The following is a 26916-nucleotide window of genomic DNA, read 5'->3' on the forward strand; positions in this document are numbered from 1 at the left end:
TCATCAGCAGTTTCTTGATGTTTGGAAAGTTCTGAGACCCACCCCGTTGGACTACTTGTAATCAGTGCCTAAGACTACAAAAACCTGTACCCGTCCTTGAAGGAAGTGTCCATCTCAATATTGTGGAAAGTCCGTGCAAGCCTTGGAAGGCAGGAGAGCGATTTGTGCTTCTGTTGACACTTGTGTGTAATCTCTGCTTCTTATGCACTCCAGCACCCCTATCAGTTCCTTGTTCTCCTTCACCAGCCCTGCAGTGAAAAGGCTGCTGGGCTGGAAACAAGGAGATGAAGAGGAAAAGTGGGCAGAAAAAGCTGTTGATTCCTTGGTGAAGAAGTTAAAGAAGAAAAAAGGTGCCATGGAAGAACTGGAAAGGGCTCTGAGCTGCCCCGGTCAGCCCAGTAAATGTGTCACCATCCCACGTTCCTTGGACGGGCGGCTGCAGGTGTCCCACCGCAAGGGGCTTCCCCACGTCATATACTGCAGAGTGTGGCGCTGGCCTGATTTACAATCTCACCATGAGTTGAAACCACTGGAATGTTGCGAGTTCCCATTTGGCTCCAAACAGAAAGAAGTGTGCATTAACCCCTACCACTACCGGCGGGTGGAAACCCCAGGTAATTATGTCGTCTGTGAATGATTCACATCTCCCTATTAGCTCTTGCACTGGCAGGTCTAGTCGTGGTGCAGCCGACCAAGTTCTGCTCTGAAATCTGAAAAGGCAGGCTCCATTTGATGGAAGGACCTTGGGTCTTTCCCTGCCTAATGGCATCACAGGTCTGGCAGCCAGGAGTAAGGAGCACCTTGCTCCGTAGGGTCTGTGGGGTCCGTGTCCCGTGGGACCCCCTGAGGGCGCCCGGATGTTGTCCAGGGTGCTGAAAACAAGCCACCTCTCCGTGGACGTGGGTGCTGGCTGCCCTCTGAACCCTCCCTCTGCAAACTGGTGTCCACTGGCATGAAGTCTAGGCACCATCCTAGACTTAACCACCCTGGCTAGGTTGATGTCTCATTGTGTGAAAACCAGCAATTGACTCATTAATCCACAGGACAAATGTATCGCACTCTCTGTCTTTAAAGATTAGAGTTGCAGTAAGATGACTTATTTTGCTGTAGATATGAAACCAGGTCAGTTAATTCTTCCTAAAATGCCTGGTAGCCTGTCTTCAGTGGGATTTACTTACCTGAATGGATGGTTCATAGGAAATAAATCCCCCAAGTTTACATAAAACTTTGAATTTTTCCACTGGTGATCCTCGTCAGACTGGACTTGGTCAGCACTGAAAGCTTATGACCTCACTGAAAGGTCATTTAATTGGGCTTTATGTCAGTGAAACAGCTGTTAAAAAATTACAGTGTTCAGTGTTGACTTCTATAGGGATCTTGGAAAGCAGGGTTGGCAGAGATCTTGAGCAGTCATCCTGTTCTCCTCTGCCCCTGCTTCCAAACCAAAACAAATTACCAGGTACATTCCTGACAGATGTTTTTCTAATGAGCTCTAAAAATCCCATGTGATAGAGGCTCCACAACCTCCCCAGGTAAATGAATCTCTTGCTTTGCTATCCGTACAGTTCAAAATGATTTCTCATGCCTAACCTACCTCTCCCTTGCTGCCAAAAATCACAGTAATTTAATTTACTAATGGATACGGTTGGTAAGTGTATACTTATTATTCTGTGATTACTCTTTGTCTGGCATGAACTTTACTCTGAGGTGACACTGGGATCAGATAAGTGAACTGTGGGATGTTTCTTTTCACACAGATGAAATAAGGGAAAGACATTTGTTAACATTTGTTAAAAACAACAGGGGCTGTTCCCTTTTCTGATAGCCCTTCCACTGCAGTGGAGCTGTCATTTCGAAGTTGTATCTGAACTGCTGTAAACATTGTCACAACTAAAATTTTACAGCTGCAGTGAGTGGTGCGTGTTGTCAACAGTTTTCAGTGGAAAGAGCTGATCTCCTGCCTTGCTAAAATAAACTCTTCAAGAATCTAAGAAAAGATGCTCATAAAATATCCCACTTTGTGTATCTTTCTCTTTGAAGGCTGCAGTCTTTAGTGCCTTCTCATTTCTTCTGGTGTAACTCCAGCGTAGTTAATGGAGTCTCCTCAGTGTGGTGGCTGACAGCACTGCACAGTGCTGTTTTCAACCCCGGTCTTCTGATCTGTTCAGCGCCAGCTGACAAACGCTACTACTGGGGTAATCCAGCAGCTGCTAAATGGCTGCCAAAGCATATTGTTCAGACCCTGAAACTCAGAAGCTTTCAGCTGTGAACATGTCTCTCCTGTTTGTCTCTGCAGCAGACTGGCTGCATCTCTACTAGTAAATGAGATGGGGCCAAGGTGCAGGTCTCAGTATTGCTGAATTGGTGGTGTGTTCCTGGGCACAGCTTTGACCCACGCGGGCTCACATGGACTGGCAGTTACCAGGGTGCAGGGATTAGCCCACAGGAGGGACTTCAGGCACTTCAGACGTGACCACCTTGTTTTGGAGGTGAAAAAGAGCACAACTGCGAGGGTGCAAGCTGTGCTGTGCCAGTTCTCCACAGGACCCAGGAATTGTTCGTGGGCTGCTGTATTCACCTCTATTGCTCTTTTGATGGGGACAGCTTAGAAGCTGAAGCTCACAAGTGAGTCATCTCCCTGCTAAAGATACAGTGCAGCAAGGAGAACAACCTACTTGGGTGTGCTGGGGCAGCAGCAGGAGAAGTAACTTCATAGAATCACAGAATGGTTAGTGTTGGAAGGGACCTCAAAGATCATGGAGTTCCAAGCCCCCTGCCATGGGCAGGGACACCTCCCACTAGAGCAGGTTGCCCAAAGCCCCATCCAGCCTGGTCTTGAATACTTCAAGGGATGGGGCATCCACAGCATCTCTGGGCAACTTGTTCCAGTGTCTCACCATCCTCACAGTAAAGAATTTCTTCCTAATATCTACCTAGATCTACCCTCTTTCAGTTTAAAACCTCATTGACTCCCTGATAAAGAGTCACTCCCCATCTCTCCTGTAGGCCCCCTTCAGTTACTGCAAGGCTGCTATAAGGTCTCCCGGGAGCCTTCTCTTCTCCAGGTGGGGTCTCATGAGCTCAGAGTAGAGGGGCAGAATCACCTCCCTCGACCTGCTGGCCACGCTTTTTTGGATGCAGCCCAGGATGCGGTTGGGTTTCTGGGCTGCCAGCACACATTGCCGGCTCATGGTGCTGGAGGAGCAGCCTTCTCCTCAGGGCTGCTCTCCAGCCATTCTCCGCCCAACCTGTATTTGTGCTTGGGATTGCCACGTCCCAGGTGCAGGACCCTGCACTTGGCTTGGTTGAATTTCATGAGGTTTGCACAGGCCTACCTCTCAAGCCTGTCCTCCAGGTCCCTCTGGATGGGATGCCTTCCCTCCAGTATGTCGACCACGCCACACAGCTTGGTGTCGTTGGCAAACACACCTCTGCAAGGGGCAGCAGTGCAGCTCCAGGCCAGAGGCAGTTAGAAAGCAGTGCTTCAAGGAGGTGGTGGTAAGGCAGGAGAAGAAATGAGCTTCAGGAGACAGTGGTAGCAGTGAGATTACCACCAGGAACACCAGGAGCGGTTGATCTAGGTGCCAGTATGTTTAAACAGTCCTTTTCACTACAGGAAATCTTTGGCATCTTGGCTGTTGATGATCTTAGGCTGATGTGAGGTTCTCTGAGTCTCGTCTTCTGGAGCTAAAGAATCCACCCATGAAATTAGTCAGCAATGCATTTCTTTATAATCCACAAGCCAGTATTATTTTCATATAAATGTCATAGAATCGTCTAGGTTGGGAAGGACCTTTAAGATCATCAAGTGCAACCATTAACCTAACACTGCCAAACCCACCACTAAACCATATCCCTAAGCACCATGTCTACCCGTCTTTTGAATACCTGCAGGGATGGTGATTCAACCACTTCCCTGGGCAGCCTGTTCCAATGCTTGACAACCCTTTCCATCCTTTTGGGGCTCACTTTCCATCACTGCAGTGTGTCTTGCTGAGTCAGCCACTCTGTGACCAGATCCTTTGACTTTTATTCAGAACGAATGAGTTGTGTCAAAGCTGGGAGGGCCTCACCCTTTCTTTAATGGCCTGGCAGATCCCTAGAGCTCTATAACTAAAGAGCAGCTTTAAGCTCTGGTCTGGGATTCAGGACTTTCATTGCCTCTGCGGTGTCCTCAGCCTGCCCAGCCATGTCCTAGTCTATGCTGACCAATACTGCACAGATTATGCATAGCTTTTATTGCTGCTACCAGTGTTTCCAACAGATTTCTTCTCAGGTCTGCTGAGCAACAGGTACTACCATTTACTAAGAAAGCAGAAGTATTTCCTCTCTTTGTGCAACATCCGACTGCAGAGAGGGATTACACCACCTAGCCTAAAGGAGATAGGTATGGTGGTTAGGCTCTGCTTCCCCCTTCATTGCTTTGCCTGGAAGAGCTGCTCAGAAGGAGACCACCTTTTGTCAGGAGAAGCTGCAGTTTCAGAAAAAAATAAAAGCCACCTAAACATTTACCCATTCTTTTTATATCAGATCATTTACGTGTAGATAGTGGAAATTCTAGTGTGCACCGTAGCTGTAGAGAGCAGGAGCCTACATGAACTTTTGACTTAGACTAAGTGCTTGCTTTCATCAAGCCCGAGGGGGAGTAAGATGTGGGAGCCTCCCAGCTAGAAGACCACCTGATGATGTCGCTGGTGGCCCTGTGTTTGGTGTTTGTGAATGGTCATGGGCGTGGGGAACAGATGGATCTCACTGGAGGATATGTCTCAGAAGGTAGTAAATTCTGCAAAGATGGGCTGGCGTGTGAGAAATTGCAGGGTGGATGTTGTACCTGGAATTAAACTGTGAGGCAGATAGTTTGCTTGCTAGCACCTGAAGTCACAGGATCTGGGCACAGCCAGGTTTCCAGCAAGAACTGTTGCAGCTAAAGGGAACAGGAGAAAGCCAGCTGCAGGAGAGGCAGTGGAAGGACTTCAGACATGACTGTATTTGTCTTTAGTTGAACAAAGATCATCAACACTTGGGCATATATAGAAAGAAGGATCCATCCCTGGCTCTCAGTGGTGAATAGCAGGTAGAAGAAAAGGTAGATTATGAGGACAGACAGGTCCCAATGCCCTCAGTCACTCAGTTTCATGCCTGTGGTCACACTTCCTTTAGAGTTGTTGAGCTCTGGAGAGTGACATCTGTTACCAAAAGAGCAAGGAGAACAAGGCCCTCTAGGGAATTTTTAACCACAAACAAGAAAATCTCTGGATTCCTCACCACCACAGAGGCTTTAGCCCTCTAGGCAGCCACAGAGCAGTCAGTGGAAACATTGAGTGAGGTGGCAAAAACTGTACAGCAGAGCAGAAATTAAAAGTACCCTGGTCAGAGCTGGGAAGGAGTTCAAGGCTTGAAAATTCCTCTTGCTGACTCACTCAGGGCGAGTCAAAGGCTTTTCCTGGCAAGTGCTGTTCACACATCCAGATTCTCAGCTTTCATTTAGAGAAGGAGTTGCTTTGAGTTCTCACAGGGCAGAAGAAAGCCACTTGCTTAGCGGTGGTACCCACAGCAAGGTGCCAACCTCCCAGCACTGCACGCCGTTGCTGTAGCACAGCTGTCCCTTGCTCAGCACCTCTGCTGGGTGCGAAGGGATCACCAGTTCCTCGTTTTCTAGGGCTGTTGGTCAGAGCTGGCTGAGTAGCAGGACACCTGGGAAGCATCATGCCAGTTTCATGGAGCAGCAGAGGAAAACTCCAGCAGCAGCTCACAGCCTGGAGCTGCCCACTGGAACACGGGATGGGAGGGATCCAGCTCACCAAAACCACATCTGCAGTGGTGGTACTGGCCTTGTCCCAGTATAGAGCAGATGAACTGAGGACTAAAAGAGTCTGTTTCTCTACACTGGCTACAAAGAGATCCATGGGGGACTGGGCAATGCATCTCAGATGTGAATGCCTGTATTGCCTGTGTGAGTCCTACCTGGGGAATCTAGGAAATCCAAAAAGCTAAAGAAGCAGTAAAGAAGCAGAGATACCTTTCTCTACCAAAGGACTTAAAGAGGGTGGCAGCAAAATCTTCATGCCACAGGTAGGGGCATATCAAGGGCAGAAGGAAAGAAAATCATCTCCAGGGCACCATCCTTGTGCTGGTCAAAAGCTAATTAGAAATGCTTTAGGCTGGAGAAGGGTCTATGTATAGTCTCTGAACAGATATCCCAGTGCCTGTGTTTCCAGGCAGGGAAGAAGATAACTTCTGCAGTGAACCCCGTGTCATCGGTCCAAACTTCTGGGTGTTTTTAGAGCTCGGTTCTCCAGTTCATGGGTGCCTGGCAAATTCCCAAATGGTATATGCCAGTGGGTGGGCAGGAGCATGGTTTAGCATAGTGCTCCATCAAGCAAGAAGCTGTAAACCTGCCATTGGTACCAGGCACGGGTCCTCCCCCTCCCGCTTGAACTGCCCCAGCTCCCTGAGCAATGGAGTGACTGAGGGTGCACTCCAAGGAGGGTGTTCCTGCAGCCTCTTCTCATGCACATGTTTTGCATTATCTCTATATTATTTGCTTTATAGCAATTATTCCACTCTTTCATTATGCTGGATAAATGAGAGTTCACTGTAATTAAAAGGTGTTAGCTAACCTGCCTAAAAAGAATAAGCCTTACCTAGAGAGAGCTTTTTGGGCCTAAACAATATGTTAAAACATGTTCAAACCATATATTCCTGTCAGCATTTATAACCAAGAGGGCACCCTGCTATTTCTTTCCGTAAACCAGTAAGGATAGACTGAAAAATTACATGCTGCTGGGTTTTAGGCCAGAGGAACTCTGGACGCTAGGTCAATCAATACGAGCCTGCTGAACTGTTCCCACTGTTGGGACAATTCATCCTTGTCACAATAACGCAAATTGCCTCCTTATCTTCTCTGGCAACTTTTAGATCTGCATGACAGCAACTGGGGATTCATTCCCCCCTACTTGTGTTTAAGGCCTTAACTAAGAAAACTAGGCGCTACAGGAGCTAGTAAATAATACAGAAATTTTGGGGTACATGAATCACCCACTGTATGTGCTGTTCTCCCCCCATGGACTATGAGGGACCCAGTTAAAGCCTCAAGTTGAACGCCCGTATGCAGAACTCTAGCAAACATCTTTGTGTTTCAGCCTAGGGGCTGTGTCTTCACAGGTAACTCACTAGTTGGGTTTTCTAAAGTGTTTTGACTCCAGTTCTGCTCTTGGTCCTGATACATCAGAATCCACAATATGTTGTGTCAACTTGAGGTTTCTCAATGCAGCAATGCTGTTACAGCACTGACAGTATCAAATATAAGCGAGAAGAGTTTGTGAAAAGAGACAGTATCTTCTATTAGAGCAATTTTTACATGCATTAATTTGGATTTCAGTTTTCTGACCTGCATTTTTCATGTCTTAACTACCAACCATTGACATTTGTCTCCTCTTGCTAGATCTTTTATAACTATATTGCAAGACCTAAATTAATATTACTGCAATATTTGAATTGTCATTTACATTTCCTTTTAAAGATCCCACTGTCTGCCTGGCAGCATTTTCAAGTACCTGAAAACCTTTTAAATCTGGTGTCTAGCTTCTTGTCTGTCCTTCCTTTTGCCCATCTGTAAAATGTTTGTAGTAAAATATGCAGTGTATTGTGGAACCTTGCTAATTGTTATTAGACTTGGCTGTGGTTTTGGCAAATCCTGGTGACAATATTTAGCAAAACCCTGACATGTTCAGTCTTTCAGGAAGGAATAGGTAATTTTGAGAGGCAGAAATGTGCCATTTTTTCATTTCTGTAAGAGGGCTGTGTGTGCATGCCCTACCTGTGAATTTTACCGTACCCTGCTCAAGTCAGAAATGAGTCCATACTTTGCATATGAAATTGCTGCAAGTGGCTGAAAATCTAGGAAAAAAGGGTCCAAGAATCAGCTTTTGATTCTTGTTTTTGGACAGGTTTGCTGCCCTTCAATGACTTGTATATAGACAACAATATTTGGGCAGCACGGAATATGCCTCTGTTTAACTTAGAAAGATATACTTTCAAGAGTGCATTTTTAACTAGATTTTTTCTGGTTTTGTTTTTATTTTCAGTCCTACCTCCTGTACTCGTTCCAAGACACAGTGAGTTTAACCCTCACCTCAGCCTCCTCGCCAAGTTTCGGAACACTTCTCTGCACAGCGAGCCACTGATGCCTCACAATGCCACCTATCCTGATTCCTTCCAGCATCCTCCATGCACCCCTTTTCCATCATCACCCAGCCACATGTTCTCCCAGTCGCCTAACAGCATCAGCTACCCCAACTCACCAGGAAGCTCTTCTGGACCAGGAAGCCCCTATCAGCTCACGGGTAAGAATGAGCTTTCAGACATCCTGACTGAGGCAGTCGAGGTTCTGGCCAGGGCCTGGAGTCAGGTGCCAATTCTGTGTGCTCCCCTAAAGGCTGTAGCTACAGATTAAGATGTTGGACAGGATGGATTTGGCACGTGATTTCTTGTGACTACCTCTTAGTATTGTCTCCCAGTCCTTCTGACAGATGCTCGACGGACTAAGAATTGTAGTAATCCCACTCCTAGAAGTGCCTGGATGAGACTTCATGATTACTGTAAGGGGAGAATTAAGGAGAGGAGCAGATGTGCCAGCCCACCTTCTGCCTATAGCTGCCCATCCAAGCTTCTGATACAATCCATGAAAAAGAGCACTTACAACACCTAAGTTTGTCAACTCTAATAGAGATGGTCAGGGTAGGGACCTTTAGACACTCCATCAAGAAAGACCAGGTAAAATGGGGAAATTGGTACGCAGAAATATTTTTTCGTGTATGGTGATCCCACTAGCTTTATAAACTTCAGGAAATTAAGGTGTTTGACAATCTGGCCTAACACTTGGTGAAGACACCAGGCAAATTCCTATGACTTTGGAACGTGTTTCATCAGCCCCACAGTTCTGAGGTCAGCAGGGTTATTGTCACTCAGATTGTTTGTGTTGTGAACTCCTTACTTAGTACTGCTCTAATTGCCTGGGAATTTAACTATGCTTTGACTGTTAAATACGCCAAAAAGGTGTCATGCATCACAGCTGACAGTTGGCTTTAATATCAAAACATGGCTCAGATTCACTTCTGCATTTTGTTGTAACTCTCAAATAGTTTCAATGATACCAAATTTTTCACAAAGATGAATTCAAGTCATATTCTTGTGGCTTATTGTTTTAATGTCTTACCTACAAAGCATTTAAATTTTTGTCCTTAGTTATATGCCTATTTTGACTTTAAGTTCAAGAAAGGCATTTATTTTTACAAAGTATTTGTAGTATTTGAACTTCCTTTCAAGCTAGAGACTTTCAACACAGTGTGATGTTTTTCCTTCCCTCTCCATTCATTGAATGGACCTTCATTCATTTCTTCTCTAGATCTATACTTCAGATTAAATCGTATTTAACGACATGGAAACATTTCAGCAAGTAGTAGGACTTGTTTGTCTTCTCCCATCTTTTTCTTTCACCTCTGTGTAACCAACCTGAATTCAGTGGAGCTGGTCCTGACAGGTAAATCAGGACCATTCCAACTATTTAATGACTCTGACTCGTGCATTTAACTGAACTTGGGACCTTGCAAAGCTACTTAAAAATGGAAGTGGCTCAACCTGAGCTTCAGTATATCACAGCACACAGTGTGCTGATAAGCATAATTTGCCTGTGTAATAATCAGGGATGGAAGACAATCTAAAGGAAACTGGAGTTACATCAAGAACCTTGAGTGCGATTGGTGTGACCAAATACAGATGTCAACAATGCAAATTTCTACATCTCATGCAATTGTCTATACTTTCTCTGTAATCAGTGGAGGAAAACAGGCACTCCTAGAACATTGCATCTGATGGTACATGTGTAAAGTAGCTGCAATGCACCATGTCTGCAGGTGCCGTTTTACTTTAGTGGGTAAAAAAGCGAGCTTACGGTGACTAGCTTTGGTGTAGACACCAAAAATATCTGTATAACCACATTGTCTTCCACTCTTTCTTGATTTTGTTTTACTAGTCTAGCTTGTTGCATTTTCTGCAGGAGGGTTATACCATCTATATGATAGAAATATCATATAGTGTATTAAATTCTTAAGTCCCGAACAATGCTTAAATAGAATAACATTCCTGTGCAGTATTTGACTTGGAAGACTCAATGGTTGTCTTATGAGACAGTTCACACTTATCCATTCTGGGTGAAGTTGCTCTGTTTTGAGGGCCAGCCAACGGAGCCTGAAGACAAGAAGAAATTTCAACATGGAACCAAGTTAAACCCTGGTCTTCTTAAGGAGATCCTTAGTCCTGCAATCTTGTATCTGGCTATAATCTACACATAAGCCCACTGAGTTTGTGCTCAAATGAATAAAACTACTTGCTTTTAGTGCTTATGCAGTGAATGTCGACATTTTCTAATACAAAAATAAAGTCCCTTTTTCTTTGGCTTTCTAAAGCCCCTTGTCTTTCTTGAGAATCCCCAATATAGAGTCACCTGTTTTCTAGATTACTATGCCATAAATGAAACAAATCAGGAGCTGGACAGGTTGTGAGTTGATACATTTTCTCCAGATTTTTTCGTCGTATCCATTGCTCTTTGATGGGAGACTGAACAAGCCAGAAGAGGGACAGCCTTCCCTTGTAGCACACAGGTAAAAAGGACAAATCTGAAGGGAGCTTTGCCAACTCTGATTGTAGAGTGTAAAGGCTTTCCATAGGCTTTTTTTATAGCCCATGAAGAAAGAGAGCTTATTCCCAGAGGATCAGTTAAAGTTAGCTTCTGATCTTAAATCATCCTCTTCAAGTTTTAAATTTGCAAGAGAAGTCTGGAACTGAAGGATCAAACTGTGTTACTTCCTAAGGATAACACCTGGTGTTAAGAGAGACCTTGACTGGACATCAGTCTAGGCCCGAGGCACTGTTGGGACTGTCCCTCCCTTTTTCAAGTGCAGCATGTCCAGTCTGACAGCCCTTCATTCCTGTCCTCCCTGAGCAAGTCTTAATCTGGAGACTGAAGTGAGGTCAGGTTGAGGTTTGTACTCTTGTTTCCAGCCCTTCTCTAGCTAAACAATGCTGGAGAAGTGTTCAGTATTTACCTGGAAAAGCCAGGGAGAATTTAACAGTGTATTGATTTAGGTGTCTTTTCTTTTTTTTTCTTTCTTTCCAATAGTGGAAACTCCACCACCGCCTTACCATGCAAGAGAACCTCCAGGAACCCACAATGGGCGGTCAATGGATGCATTAGCTGAAAGTCAACTAGTGTTGTCTTTGCCCAATGGAGGTAAATCTGCCGATGGAGAAGCTGAAAGTAAATAACCGTTTGTACTATTCTTCAAAGCAAATAATAATAATGTTATTTGAACAAGAAGGTTCAGTGATCTGTAATAATAGGGTCCAGACAGGTTTACTGTAAGGCTGTGTACTAGACCTGTCCATTAGCTAGCAGAATAGGTTGATTTAAGAATTCAGTGAATTATGTGTGAAGTTGCAGAGTTTAGACTTTATTTGCACCCAGTTAGAAAGCTGTTAATGAAAGTAAACACTGTTATCTACGTTGTAAAGACAAAGTTATCAAATCAAGGATGGTGAGGCGATATAACACACAAGAGCACTATCTATATCAGAACTGATTTCTTTATCACCCTCAGTTCTTGATTCCAAGTACTTGAAAGCCTTGTGGTTGGGACCTTTTCTGCTGCCATCTTTGTATTAATGTCACATTACTGGCTGGCTAGAAAAAGACACGTTCTAGTGAAGTACAAAGAGATTTTTACAGAATACTAAACTCTTTGTCTTCATATAAGAATGCTTTAATGGGAGAGGGCATGGGTAGTCAGAATATAAGGGTCTGGGCAGGTCTCCACTACTTCCAGCCTAGTAGTGGTAGGTGATGCCTCTACCATTCAAAGCCCATTGCTGCAGAGCAGCAGGGGGAAATGGAGTTTTCTTTTGGCTTCCCGCTGCTGCAAAGGAAAAATCACCATTGTTCTTTTAGTCCAGCATATTGTAGTCCACACATGCACATTAAAAAAATAATGCCAGCCTTCTGAAACAGTGAGGACCATGTGTGTATCACAGAACTGGAGCAGAGGGAAGGTGAGAGTGGTAGTGCTAATTACAGATGAGTACGCAGAATGGCCAGATAATAACTAGTTATCAGACACCAATACTTTTAAATAAATTGCTGGGGTAATTTAATCTCTTTACCATAGTTTACCATCTGTGATCACTGCCCTAGTGAATGTTAGTTGGCAGTTTATTTGAGGTTATGCACAGAGGTGCTCTAGGGGCAGGAGGTCTCACATGCCTATGGTGTGCAGGCAGGATAAGGTTTCCCACTAACTCCTGTAGGACAAATGAGACTTGGAGATTCTGTTACATTTTTGAGTCTTTCTCTGTCTCTGAGTAAGAAAACCTGGCAGGGGTAGATCCCAAATAAATGACCTTGCTGACATTTCAGCTTACGGTCCCACATGGAAGCAGAAAGGCCCAGAGCATGCAAAAAACTGGGGGGAGTGATTGATTACTTCTGAACTTCAGAGTTTGGTATTAGGCTGAAGGCTTCGCTCAGTTTTGACTTGCTTTGAGCCCATCTGTCATCCTTAGCTCCTGCTGGTGTGCAGAGCAGATGTATCCCGTGCTATTTTCAGTGTAGAGATTGGGCCCTGGTTCAGCAAGGAATGTCAGCATGTGCTTAATTTAATGCAGGGAGTTATCACTTTTAAGAACAAGTGGGACTCCTCAGAGGCTTAGAATTAAGCTGGTGTACCAGCCCTTTGCATGTTTGGGGCTTCAGTCATAAAATTAAGAAGAAACAGAAGCTGCTGTTGAGATAAAGCGTGACATAAATAACTGTTAAGATGAAGAGCCAGGATGGGGGTGGAAATTAGAGTGGGAGGGAGGGAGGAAAGAAAACAGAGAATGCTTGTTTAAAAAATATTACTGAGACCTGAGCAGCTGATTAATTTTATTTCCTACAGACTTTCGGCCTGTTTGCTATGAGGAACCCCAACATTGGTGCTCAGTTGCCTACTACGAACTCAACAACCGGGTAGGGGAAACTTTCCAGGCTTCTTCTCGAAGTATCCTTATAGATGGATTCACGGATCCTTCAAATAACAAAAACAGGTTCTGCCTGGGACTGCTCTCAAATGTAAACCGCAACTCCACTATAGAAAACACCAGGAGACACATAGGAAAAGGTAAGAGGAAACCCCTTCTCCTTGGGAATATTCAGAGCTTGAAAGAACCCTGCATTGCATTAACAAACCTAGCTGATTTGTGAGGTGTGCTTGTCTTAAAACCAAAGCACTGAGATTACTCCTGAAATAGAAGAAAAGCAGCTGATTCTTTTCTGACTGGATAACAATCAGCAGAGTAGCTCCTTACAAAAGCTATTTACTTGGCCAGCGAAGAGAAAAATGTTGTTTATAGTTGTGTATTCTAATTTAGCAGTATGTATTTTCATTTTATTTATTAGAGCTTCTGGCAGCTGGGAATATTGCCATTGAAATGCCACTAAAAGGATAATTGCTGGTGCCTCAGGGCTGGTTCTCCTACCACCAAATAACAAAGGGAGATGGATGAAACACTTAAGAGTTGGGTTATTTAGCTGAAGAACTCTACCAAAGTTGCCTTTGTAGCTTTCTCCCCCTACTCGTCTGATTCCCTGCCTTGTCAACTTCTTGCCAGTAAAATTGTCTTGGATTCTCCCTCCAGCAGTTCTCCTTGCATGCTCCACTTCTGGTGTACGTATACCCTGTGCATGCAGGAGCATATGCTACTAGTGACATGTACGAGGAGACCACACCTGGACATGTGTGGCTGCACACACTCCATCCCAGCTCACTAGGGCTGTGTAGGGCCTGATATTCTCCCACAACTTACTGTTGGTTGTGGCAGTGAGTCAGAAGCCCTGAACCGGCCACTTCTCTGTGCAGATGAAGCTTTGCCTGTTCTGGTATATCCAGTCTAGACTCATTATCTTGCCAACCCAGCCTCTCACCAGTAGCTGCCTGGGAATGGATTTCCCACTGAGCTAATTAACTCTAATTGTTCCACTCTTATTATCTTGTCAACCTCACCTCATTTCCCAGGCCTAGAGCAGTATTTTAATTGGCTCTTGATAGTCTAGTGTTGAATGACTGAATACGAAGAAGCTCTGAGATGAATGTGACATAGTTTTTACAAACAACCGTGAACCTGAAGGCTAGCACAGGAGATCAGAGAATCATAGACATGTTGTACTTAGCTCTTGCACTTTTTTTCCAGAAGGGAAAGCAGATGTACTGTGTGAAGCTAGTGTGATGCTACAAGTGTCTGTCATAATAGTTTGTGGTGAGGGGTGGAAATGAGTTGTACCTCTAGCTTTAATTTACTCAGTAAAGTAACTCAGTAACTTCTCCATCAGCATAAGCTGTCGGAGGGATGTAGGTCAAAGCTGAGCCCAGCCCTAAAAGAAGAATGACAAAAGGTCTCAGTCAAAGCTGTCATTTGAGGATGTTATGTTCTGTGACTTTTTGCCCCAAAAGAGGAACAGACAGAACAGGAAGAAAATGAGGTAAATGCTAAATGTCCTCATCCATTCAAATCTGAAGATCTGTTTTCATTGATTAAAAGTCCTTTAAAGTCTTACACTAGGAATCTGCCCAAGGGAAGGGAGCAGGTTGCCTAGAGAGGAGCTTAGTATATCAGAGATCCTTAATTTTACTGCTCTTCCTTGTTTATGCAAATCTTAAAAAAAACATGTTCGAGTGGAATAGAAGTGGCACCAGCACAGGCCTGCAGAAGAGCACAGAACTGATCCAAAAGTGTGTAGTTCAAAGGCGTTCTGGACAGATGAAAGCTACTGAAATGGATACAATTGTCACATGTTAACAGGGGAGAAAAAAGAGTGAGTAAACAAGATTAGCTCAGTAGGATAAGGATATGTGATTGAATTGTCATCTAGAGTATCAGCGTGAAATGGTTTCCTGGAAATACCACATCAAAGCTAAAAACAATCCAGAACACAATGCAACATCTACTAGCAATTGGACCTGTTTCAGCAGTCAGACTTCAAGGACAAAAAGGGGACTTCTGATCAGAGTGTCAAGAAGATGTGGCTGCTTGGAGACTGCTGAATTTCCAGTTTCTGCAGAGAGCAATGAAATCCCACTAAAACATATGGACCCTTGATTTGGTCTTCTGCAAATATGTATTCAGCTACTTGGCTTCCTTGAGGGTGCTTGTCTCTGCAAATGAGTACCAGAAGAATGGAAATATACACTGACATTTCATTACTGATGTATTTATTGCTTTTGAAAAGTCCACAAGGAAAAAGCAAATTGTAGCCTCTGCTTTCAGAAGTGACTATAGTGTTTTTGTTATTGTGGTACACAGTTTGGGCAATGCCTTTGAAAGCATTCTTTTTTTTTTTCCAGAAGTTGGGTTGCTCGATATACTCTGAAAATCCAGACTTAAAAGTTTTCACCTTATCACCCAGATGTGTAGGTCACCCTAAACAAGTAGCCTCTCCTGAAGATTTGAAGTGTGGTGAACATTTATGTCCTTGTTCTCCTCTCCATACCCTGTGTTCTCACTCTGTTTATTTCAGAAAGTTGTATGAAGTCTCTCAAGGTCAGCTAGGACCTTTGTCTTTTCAGTCCTTCCCTTTTATCCATCTTCCAGAGAAGGGAAAGGAGTCACAGGTCAAGTGAGAGCAGTCACAACGTGCAGCACCCCATGATGTCCGGTACAGTTGGACTGGAGCTGACGACTGGTCTACTGGAGTTGTCATCTCACCCGTGTTCCCAGTGCAGTACTGGCATGTGCTCCCAGCCACACCCCCCACTGCCACTCACGTCTAATTTGAGAGCTCGTGGGTACAGAGAAGTAAAAGTCAAGTGATGGCTTGAAGACAGACTTCAAGGTTCCTGTCTGAGTCACTCTGGAAGTCTATGGGAGAGCGTATTTTTCCCAGATTCTTTTCCCACTCAACCTGCTTTTCCCCAAGACTTTCCCACTTGTCTTCAGAGGCTGTTTTTGTCCTAAGGATGTGCTTCTGCCCCTTGCTGTCATGACCACAGAATGGTGAACAGGCTGGGAATATGTAACCAGTCTTTTTTGTATGAAAGGCAACAGGAATAAAAATAATTGCAAGTGAATTATTAAAGCATAGTTATCACTAGGTTTCCAGGCAGTCCACTGAGACTCTGTGAACATGTGCATTTGTATGTAAGGGTTTGAATGCCATACCTGGGAACAGAGGGGAGGACTTTCTTTTTATTTAGTGGTGGCTTTTGTGAGAACAAAGAACTGAGTTCTTCCACCTCTCTTGGCCATGGGAGGAGTTCCTCTCACCTAATCTAGCCATGGGAAGGGTGAGTGTCTAAGCACCTTCACAGGATGACTCGCCCCCCTTCAGGGTGTGGTTTCATGCTCACGTTTAAGCAGTCTGGGTGCCCCAGTGCCACCCTTCCACGGATGAAGATCTCACTGCAAATAAATCTTGTTTTCTTTTCTTTGTTTTTAATTTTATTGGCTGGTTCAGTGCCTCAGTCTGTGTGGCTGCCCAGTCCCCAGCCGTTGCTGCCAGGGTGAAGGCAGGTGTGATAAGAGGCAGCAGGGGCAGGGAACAAGAGAGCCTTTTCAGCACCTGCACAGGCTTCCATCAGCTTGAGCTGGCTGTGAGCCCACGCTCTGTAGCAGCTGTAGTGAATCATCTGGTAATCACAGTGCTTCTCATCATCTTTCAGCTAGAGAAGTCATCCCCACAATTAGCTTACACAAGATCCCTAACTTTAAGGTTACTGAATTGGGCTAAGATAAATTCTCTCACCAGTTTAGGTGTATTTTTAATGCAGGTAGACATCCTGGGGGGACCATAGGACCTTCATTTCCCCAAGGCACAGTAAAAAATTAGAATTAGTGTTGGTAAGTCACTTGGGCACTGAAAAGTTCAGAAGGAAAGCAGTCATTTTCTTGCTAAAGGTCTCTTTGAACAGGATCTGATGAGAAAGTCATGTCACATAAATGCAAGTACATGGTTCTGATGTGATGTATAAAACAAAATGCAGAAAAGCTATTTTAAGTACACACTGTGCTGTGTTTGAACTGCATGAGACAGGATCCTGTAGTAAAAAATTAGCATACAATGAAGTGGGTCTTGGTCAGTGTGAATGTACTCAACAGTGAAAATAGATGTAGATGTGCAATGCATAACAGATTTGTCCGTTCTTTGACAGTTTGATCCATATTTTGACATATGTTGGACATATATGTGTGTGTGTACATATGTGCATTCTGTGCTTCATGAAGTACTGTGCAGGTGGACCTGCTTTGGCAGAGGGGTTGGACTAGACGATCTTCAGAGGTCCCTTCCAACCCCATATCATTCTGTGATTCTGTGCTGTTGGATTAAGGAAGTAAACTAACCTTCACTGAGAAACAAGGCAGAACATCATGAGCCAAGACTTTTTTCTCCTAGATCAGTACCTCCAAATGGCGCTTATGACAATTTCTTCTTAAAAAGTTGGTGGGTCCATTGTATAGATACATGGATATGCACACAGAGCATATCCAGTGAGCGCTTAGAGATCAAGTGCTTGGAATGCTCCTGGGCTTGTACGCCCACACCAGTAAGATAGTTAAAGAATTACTGGTATAAAGTGCGTTGTGAACAATGGAGAAATAATATAAGTGTTTTTTTTTCTTGTTCAAGGTGTTCATCTTTACTATGTTGGTGGGGAAGTTTACGCTGAGTGTGTCAGTGACAGCAGTATTTTTGTGCAAAGCCGCAACTGTAACTACCAGCATGGTTTCCACCCAGCCACCGTCTGCAAGATCCCCAGCGGCTGCAGCCTCAAGATCTTCAACAACCAGCTCTTCGCCCAGCTGCTTGCCCAGTCAGTCAATCATGGGTTTGAAGTGGTGTATGAGCTGACCAAGATGTGTACTATTCGAATGAGCTTTGTTAAAGTAAGGGTTCTTTGTTTTCTCATGTGTTTCTGAAAAGGCAAATCCCATCACTTGCAAGCTTTGGTGCTAAACTAGACCCCATCAGATCCTTCCCTTCCTAAATCCTTGGCGATTTAGACACCCAACTTGCAAATAGCAATTCAGACTGCCTGTTTTCCAGTATTGCCTTAAACTTCTAGGTGCTTAAAAACAGTAGCTTTTGTGGTCAACCTGGAAATGTCTTAGATTCCAAAAATTAGGTATTCCGTACACTTCTTGTGGAAAATAAGCAGAGATTGAATAGTGATGTTCCCCCATTGATTGCACAAAGAGCTCAACTTAGAGGGGCTTAGCAACGTGTAAATGTTGTGGCACATATCTTAGGCAGTCGTGATTTCTCCTATCGTCACTGGTTTACAATAAAGCTCGGTAGGGCAATAGATCTGAAAAGAATGACCTTATGGCTCTAGCCTAATTTAGTCTCACCGTTAATGTAGACTGGTATATATGGTCTTAGTCAAGAAACACTGGGTTCCCCTTCAGCCCCCACTGTGCTTGCTGGAAATTGTTGTTTGCCACTGGTCTGATCACTGGGAAGACGTTGTCTTAATTTCTGTTGACGTTCACTCTGGCCAGGCACACTACTAGAAGGGCTTCTGGCAAGCAGAATACAAAACCCAAAAGAAGATCTTACCTTCCCCGTATTATTTGGAAGAGACAGGAGACTGTCAAAGCCATTACTGTTTCCATGTCTTTCGTGTCTGAATTTTGCAGTCTGACTGCTCTGTGTGTGATGCAACAGTCTTTGTGGGAGTTTCTTAAATCTTCTGAATGGCCTCCTCGCCAGAATGAAATCTCTTGACTCCTTTTAGCTCTTAGGATTTACTTAGGTGCCTATTGTAGCATCTAAGCCCCAGAGAACAGTGAGTATTTCAAGACTGTTAACAGATGCACTGGGCTGGCTGTCTATAGTTCTGCTGGGGAGAGCTGGCAGCAATGTTCAGCCTGCTAACTAGAGAAGATGTACCATTAGAAGCAAGTTGGTCCTGCTAGGTACCTTAAAAATGGCTTGAGCATGTCCGTTTGTCTTGCAGATTTGGTTCTATACAAATGACGGAACCAAGCTGATTGAATTCACATCTAGGACACTGCAAAACTGCTTAAGGCTCCAGCCCAGTTCCCCTGTGTTCTTCAAAGCAGATGAGTTGAGTCCCACACACCTTTCTGGTTCTGACTCTTTCCAGCCATCCTTGGGGACCCATCTGCTTAACCTTCTGAGAGCATTAAGAAGGCCCTGTAATTTTTCCCAGGAGTCCAAGCCAAAATCTCTCTGCCTGTGACCATGCTTTCTTTTTGCTTGGGAAGGAACTGACATCTTGTTCACACGCAAGCATTAGGAGAAAAAAAAAAAAAAAAAAAAAAAAAAAAAAAGCAAGAAACCCAACAAACAGCATTTTCTTTAATGGAAGGCATGAATGGGCATGTTGTTTATAAAGGCAGTGTAGCCAGTTATGCAATATTTTCATTATCTCAGCAACTCAGGGGTAGTGTCTTTGATGTGTTATCTGCCTCCATGCCCAGCACGGCAGCAGCAATGGTGGTGTTGATGCACTCAGTAGCGCTGCTGCCATATTATCACCTTGCTTGGTTGAAACAATAGCAGCCACTATAGTGCCTCAGGCACCAGAAGACCAGTGCTAGGAGTTATTTTGAACCCTTTCCCATGACCTTTGGAAAATGTCTATGCAAATCTTATCTAGATTCTTCCTTTCTGGCCTATAAAAGCCTTTTCCTGTAGTCAGTCTTCTCAGATTATTTCTCTCCCAAAGTGTGAGCGCCAGTGTGTTCAGTCTGGGGGCAGGAATGCCCTTGGGTGTTGGGTACGAAGTGCACAGAGGAGCATATTATCTGTCAGAGCCACACGCCAGGAGCCCCCAGGTGTAGGGCAGTCCTGTGGTTTCTCCCCTGATTTGTGACCAGGTGCTGCTGGTCACTTACAGCCCCCAGAGCAAGCGAGAGCCAAATGGCTGGAGATCCTGCCTCCTACCCCTTCAGTGCTTGAGCTGGGAGGCAGAGATGGGTAAGGACCAAGACATGAGAAACTTACCAGGACTGCATCATCTTGTGGAGGCAAGACATGGGACAAGAGAGATGAAGGTCCTGTCCCCTCTGATACCCTTCATGAGCCCACAGAGCAGCTGGGAGGAGCTCAGCCCTGAGGCCAACGTGAGTCAGAGCAGACAGCAGTTTCCATCTGCTTAGCACTGCCAATAATCAAAACAGGATGGCTGTTGTCCCATCTCCACAGATGAGGAACACAAAATGTTCCTGAAGCACTGGAACAGGCTGCCCAGGGAGGTCATGGAGTCCCCTTCTCTGGAGATTTTCAAGACCTGCCTGGATGCAGTCCTGAGTAATGTGCTCTAGGCAACCCTGCTTCAGCAGGGGAGTTGGACCAGATGATCTCTGGAGGTCCCTTCCAACTCCAACAATTCCATGATTCCGTGAAAGTGGAGAGACTAAGAGTTTCTCTAAGCCAGAGTCTGAACCCAACGCCCTCCCTCCCACATTTCCCCAAGTCTTGGAGCTGAGCAGATGACCCAGCAGACTTGGCCGTGCTCACCAGCAAGAGGCAGCTCAGCACTGTGGGACATGGCTGGGCAACGGTCTGGAGAGAGCTGTTGCCCACAGGGTGGGAAGGTCTGGCAGGAGCAGCAGGACCCATAGGCTGCTCTTTCTTGTGCTGGAAGGGACATGTCCCCATGAGGGTATCAGTAGCCTCTTCCCACCATCTGCGCAAAGCACCACCACAGCTTTGCAAGTTGTTTTCATTTAATTCCCTTGTCGAGCACACTCCACCTCCGAGCCTGTTTGAGCTCTGGGGATGAAGGAGGCTCCCTGTGGTCCAGGAGTGATGTACGGGGGAGCACGGGGGTCCTGCTCTCCTGGCATTGCCCTGCTGGCAGCTCCAGGAGGGGCAGCCGGGCTGGGGAAGGAGACTGAGTGTCTGTGAGTTGCCAGCAGAGGGAGATGCCCGGCCACCGACAGGCTCTGCCAGGCGCCTACAAATCCGGCAGGTTGCTCCTGCAGCCTGTAATTCCTATTCCTCCGCCTTTTGCATCCTGCCAGTCAGCAGAGGAGCAGGACTCCTCTGGCGCTTGCCCTTCTGGCCGTGTAGCTTCTCTGCATCCGAGTAGACCTCACAAACTGAGAAGCCTGACAGCGCTGGTTTAGAAAGTGATATTTTATGCAAACATTTCCAGAATATAAATCTGAGTTGCCTGTGAACACAGGCCCTTCCTAGCCATAAATGCTCTGCAGGTCAGAAAGTTGCTGCCTGATTAAAAATACTCTTTGGGCTTTGATGGGTCCATATCTTGCTCTTCTGCTTTCTTCCTCCTTTTCTTCATTAAGGAGAAAAGAATTTTACTCAGACCACTTATTGTGCCATCTAATATTGGTGTTGATCCTAGTTTTGCAGCTGATCGTTCTAGAGAAGAGGTTTCTAGCAGCCTCAGTTGCCTGAGTTGTTCAGCGCTCTACAATTTAGGTGCCTTTGGTGGGCATCAATCTTAACATACCTCCATGTCCTTTTTTCACAACAAAGAATATCAAACCCCCTGACTAGCATAATGAAAGCTAAGGCTCAGCTTCTCTGATCAGCAGCCCACAAATGAAGAGCCTCATCCTGCAGTGGGACCATGTTTTGCACATTGCCCTAGGGAAATCCGAGTTCAGTTCTGGCAGTGAGACAGCAGCTTAGCTGTGAGACTTCAGGCTGTGACTTGGATGTCGAGCTTCGGGCTGTGAAATCACAGTGGCTGCCTTAGCAAGCAGACACTGTGCCTGCTTGAGGCACAAGGACTTCTGCTTCTCTTCTCTCCCTGCCAGCACTGCATCCTCATCTTCCGTCAAACACTCCGTGTCCCTTATCTCCCTAAAAGAGCTGGAGAAATCACTACAGGACTTCCCACAGCAGACAGTTGGGAAGAGAGGGAAAAGAGGATGTGTAGTGATAGGACGAGGGGTAATGGTTTTAAATTGAAAGAGGGGAGCTTTAGATTAGGTACTAGAAAGAAATTCTTTACTATGAGGGTGGTGAGACACTGGAACAGGTTGCCCAGAGAAGTTGTGGATGCCCCATCCCTGGAAGTGTTCAAGGTCAGGCTGGATGGGGCTTTGAGCATCCTGGTTTAGTGGGAGTTGTCCACCACCCATGGCAGGGGGGTCGGAACTCGATGATCTCTAAGGTCCCTTCCGACTCTAACCATTCTATGATTCTATATTCAAGAATAGAAAACCTATGGAAAATGTCTATACGTAGGTTAGGTAAGGCACATAGGAACCTTGCTGGAAGTTTCCAGAGGCTCAGATAAATACCTAGAACTTCTCAGATTCGTAGGATGCATCTCTACCAAGGAATGAAACAGTGCCCAGGATCATTCCCAGCTCCTGTTAAAGTGTTATGACAGGGCCTGGCCTGCTTTTCCTCTGTGCCAGCCAGCACAGTCTGGCAGACGTTCCTGGGCACCTCTCTGGGGTGCGAACAGCAGGGACCATTCCCCATGGGCTGCTTGCAGGCAGCCAAGCTTGGAAACAGGCCTTTCCATGCCAGTTGGTCTCAGCATCTGGAAGTGTGACTAAGCATTTTAAATTTAATATTATGGAGTCCCTGATAATTATGATAACAATGACCTTAGAAAGGAGCAAAGTTTCTAGAGAAAATTATCCCTAGGACAAAGCATTAAATTTTGGGAACTTGGGTGGTGGACTGCCTGTAGTTGTGTTAGACTGACAGTACTGGAGTTGTGATGTAGTATTGTTATTTTAAAAAAACAACCACCCTCACCTTTTGGTCCTTTGATGCTTTTATAGGGCTGGGGAGCAGAGTATCATCGCCAAGATGTTACAAGCACGCCCTGCTGGATCGAGATCCACCTGCATGGACCATTGCAATGGCTGGATAAGGTGCTGACACAGATGGGCTCCCCTCATAACCCCATCTCCTCAGTCTCTTAAGAATCATCTCTAGAATTGCCTTAGGATGGATGCTATTGCAGGCAGTGGCTTATAAGATTTCCAGTGAACAGAAGCTTCTATATGTAGATGTATGTAGATGTAAATATATCTATACATAGTCTCCTTTTTTTTTTTTTTCATGCTACATTTTGTGGTTTCTAGTTACTCTGATGCCAGTACAATAAGTTTAGAAATTCAGGTATGGCGTATCTGTTCTCTAGTACAAAATAAGCCAAATTCCTGCAAAAGTGTCAAACATTTCCTGTGAGCATCTTCATTCCCCAGCCAAGCCAGTAAACGGTGCGAATTCTCAGCACTTCCATGCGGATTCAGAAACCTGGCTGTAGCTGTTCCTAGTAGGTGAAATTCACCCCTCTGCAGGCAACCAAAGTCAGATCTCTGCACCGTTTATATCCATTTTACACCCTAATTTCAGGTCTAAAAGAGGACCTTAGGTGGTGCACAGGCCTTATGTATAGAGATGACTTTTACCCAGTGAACTGAAGGACTAAACTGCAATTCCAGTCAGTCTCCTTACTGCAAAGCACGATGAGACAACAGATCCTCTGAGGAGCTGAGGCACCACTGTCTCCCTTAGGATTTGGCAGGAGGAGAGGGCCCTCGGGACGTGTTCAGCCCTGGAGCCCTGTCAGAGCATTCTGGACACATCCGAGTAGTCTGATGCTGTTAACTCAGTAGCGTACGGTACCGCTGCACTGAAAAGCAACAAGCTCCTGAGAAAAAATAAAGAAGAAAATTTGAAATATATGCCTATAAGTTAAAAACTAATTAACTTCCAGTGCTTTTCTGCAAAGTACATACATACTTGCATATGTATCTGGCATGTAAACTGAATCCTATCCATTATACAGTATTGATGTAGTTTGTTTTAAAGTTAGGACTGTCTGTAGTTAGACTACTGTGCTGATATCAAGGGTACGTCTAAATGGGACTTGAACTGTGCTTCAAAAAAGGGAAATGAAGTGTGCATTGAAGAACCGAATAACTGCTTTATCCTTCGTCTTGGCGTGGTCTCTGTACTGGGAACAGGAAGCCCCACGCTCCCAGGATGCGAAGAGAAGGAGGGGGGAGTCAGGCACCTCCACCCCCTGCGCTGGGCCAGTCCTCAGGATCTGTCTGCAACGCTTGGGTCTGAGAGAGGGTTTCCCTGCCAGTCACTCCGTACATCCCCGTGGATGAGTCTTCATCTCAGATACTACAGGTCTCATCATTGGCAGCGCTTTTGCCTTCCCGGCAGAGGATGGTGAGGCAGCGTAAGCCACAAAAAAATGAAGAGTGAACCTATGTGCAGAACCTTTTTGAAAAGCTCCTTGTCTGCAGTCCTTCTGTACACAGGGAAACCCATCGCCCATAATCTCTAGCTTTACAAAATGCTGTTCGCTTGGTTGCCTGTTCTGAGGAGGCAAGTGAAACTCTTGCTGCATTTTGATGGTCCCCATTACCGTGCTGAAAGGGCAGAGGATTAATTCTTTCCAGGCATAACAGTCCACTGAAAATTGTTTTGCTTTAAGTCTCAGAAAGAGTGATAACTTCTCCAATCTCATTCCTCCTTAGAACACACCAGAACTTTCCCAAGTTAAAAACCCCAGCTTTTACAGAATGTTTCTTCTCACACAATGTCTAGTGCTACATATTTTACTGCATAATTAGAAGAGGATATCTGAAATCTTCAGCTACATCACATACGAATTCAAGTAACATTCACTGGAGAGACTTTCCACGTGTTTTAACTTAGATGCAACGTAACACCTGTTACAGGATGGTAACTACAGCAAAGCAGGAGAATCAGTAAACCAGTAGGGTTACTTCATCTGAATGCGTCTCCGGCTTCAGAATTAGTAGGACACAGAAGGATAAATTTTTGTTAAGTTTGAGCAGTAATAGCAAGTTGTATAGGAAATTTGTAAATGCAAAGAACCCTATTCTCTCACCGTTTGACGTCAGCAGTGTCGCTGTGGGATAGGAAAAGCTTTACAGTCTCCTGGAGCAATGAAATCCAATAGTAATGTTACACAGAAATTCCAGGTGTGCCATTTGCTGTTCAGCAGACTTGAGAGAGATCAGCTTGGAAAAAGACATTTTCCTCAGTTCCCTCCCTCCTTCCCTCAGTGTCACTCTACTGAGGTAGTGGTGACACGTTTTTTAGCATGTTTATTGCACCCTTTCTCCAGTAATTTCTCTGTGCTTTTTATGTTGCTCCTTTTCTTTCTTAGCAGCCAAAGACAGAGAAAATCACCTCTCCTATCCAGGATCTAGTTCTGTCCTTTATCCTGGATTCTTCCTTGCCTTTTAGGCTGAAATCTCCTTCCCTCCTAATACAGAGAGGAGCCTAGGGGTTACTTTTAGACATTCCCAGCATTGTCATCTTCCTTGCAGAGAGCAAAGGGGGATGTTCTGAGGGGCATCTGCTCTTGGGCATGGTGGCAAACAAGTAAATAGTAAGTAAATAGAAGGAAAACCCCTGCCCAGATGCAGTGATGAAAAGTAAGGCAAACAAACCATTCATTTCCCTTTCTTTTTGAACAAAGTCTCTCTCGCGGGCTTCTCTAGTATGTGATTTGAGATCACTTAAAAAGACAGGTTTCTCATAATTTACAGCAATGTAACTTTGTATCTCACTTTAATGTCTCCTCATTTTGGAAGGAGATATTTTCTGCTGAAAGGTCTTCACGAACCTATCATCCTGTAGTCAATTTAAAGCCTTTAAATGCACTCATTAATACTCGAGCTTTGGAGATAGGCTTCCTGAGAGATTTAAAACCACTTACAGAGAAACTACTTAGTCAAAGGCAGATTTTTTTTTAGATGTTGTTTTTTTTTTTTTTTCTGAGCCATCAACAATTCAAACCCTCCTGAAAGTTTCTGTGGAGGAGTACCCTGCATCAGCAGGCAGTGGTGGGGAGTGTGATCAGGCAGTGGCATAGAGCACATTCATCATGGTACGTAGACCACTTGTTCTCCTGTTAAGTCGCTGAGAGAAGACGACTGCTTAACTGCTGCCAGTTCTTCACTATTAATGTGCCATTTGCATCCAGAGGTGACAGAAGCACATCTGGCACACTGACTGCGTGGAGCCGTTCAGTGGCACTGCTGCTCTGATGGCTCGGTCCCATGTCCTCACGCCGTAACCGCTGATCAGGTGCATGTAGCAATGGCTGCAGCATTCAGAAGTGCAGCACACCCCACCAGAGGCTGCCCCACAACCGTCTTTTCTCCTCGTGAGCGGGGAGACCTTATAGCTCCAGGGAGACCTTACGGCTCTGGGGAGACATTACAGCAGCCTTCCAGTACCTAAAGGGGGCCTACAGCCTACAAGAGAGATGGGGAGGGACTCTTTATCAGGGACCGTAGCAATAGGACGAGGGGTAACAGTTTTTAAACTGGAAGAGGGTAGATTCAGATTAGGTATCAGGAAGAAATTCTTTACTGTGAGGGTGGTGAGGCACTGGAAGAGATTGTCCAGAGAGGTTGTGGATGCCCCATCCCTGGAAGTGTTCAAGGCCAGGCTGGATGGGGCTTTGAGCAACCTGGTCTAGTGGGAGGTGTCCCTGCCCATGGCAGGGGGGTTGGAACTCGATGATCTTTAAGGTCTCTTCTAACCCAAACCATTCTCTGATTCTATGATTCTTTTCTTGCTGTGCTCAGTCAGAAAGATAATGTATCAGCAACAGGCAGGGGAACTGTGGCCCCAAGTAATATCAACTAGAGTTGAGGAAATTCCTTCATGTCTCCAGCAGATACTGTGTCAAGACTTTCACCACCCTGAGCAGCCATCTCTGAGTGGTCCCTGCCTTGTGGAGGGATCTGATGCCCTGCGGAGATCCCTTCCAATTTACATTATTCTGTGGGTCTGTGCAGATTCAGTGCTAACTGGTGGCCAGTCAGGAGCTCTCTGTTAGCAGAGGCTGTTTCAGGATGAAGCATGTTTAT

The 26916-nt window shown here is 45.1% G+C and overlaps 1 protein-coding gene across 3 annotated transcripts; it reads left to right on the plus strand.

Moving 5' to 3' along the window:
• On the plus strand, positions 1 to 26327 carry SMAD9 (SMAD family member 9). Of its 3 annotated transcripts, none has more exons than XM_014965707.1 (6): positions 1 to 614; positions 8088 to 8345; positions 11180 to 11317; positions 12990 to 13211; positions 17711 to 17967; positions 22822 to 26327. In XM_014965707.1, exons 1-6 carry the CDS (start codon positions 203 to 205, stop codon positions 22963 to 22965), a joined length of 1431 nt encoding a protein of 476 aa, XP_014821193.1. In that variant the 5' UTR covers positions 1 to 202; the 3' UTR covers positions 22966 to 26327. The 3 variants fall into 3 exon arrangements, with proteins under 3 accessions (XP_014821193.1, XP_014821194.1, XP_014821195.1); XM_014965708.1 differs by having other exon boundaries at positions 11180 to 11290; XM_014965709.1 differs by lacking the exon at positions 22822 to 26327 and having other exon boundaries at positions 17711 to 18254.
• Positions 26328 to 26916: the final 589 nt, after the last annotated feature.

This window comes from Calidris pugnax, unplaced genomic scaffold, assembly GCF_001431845.1.
Source record: "Calidris pugnax isolate Ruff unplaced genomic scaffold, ASM143184v1 scaffold20, whole genome shotgun sequence".
Lineage (NCBI taxonomy): Eukaryota > Metazoa > Chordata > Aves > Charadriiformes > Scolopacidae > Calidris > Calidris pugnax.

Excerpts from the sequence above, each read along its gene's own strand:
- SMAD9 (XM_014965707.1), top strand. The coding sequence starts at position 203 with ATGCACTCCAGCACCCCTATCAGTTCCTTGTTCTCCTTCACCAGCCCT. Across the intron at positions 13,212-17,710 it reads CAGGAGACACATAGGAAAAG|GTGTTCATCTTTACTATGTT; the intron begins GTAAGAGGAAAC and ends TTCTTGTTCAAG. Across the intron at positions 17,968-22,821 it reads TTCGAATGAGCTTTGTTAAA|GGCTGGGGAGCAGAGTATCA; the intron begins GTAAGGGTTCTT and ends ATGCTTTTATAG.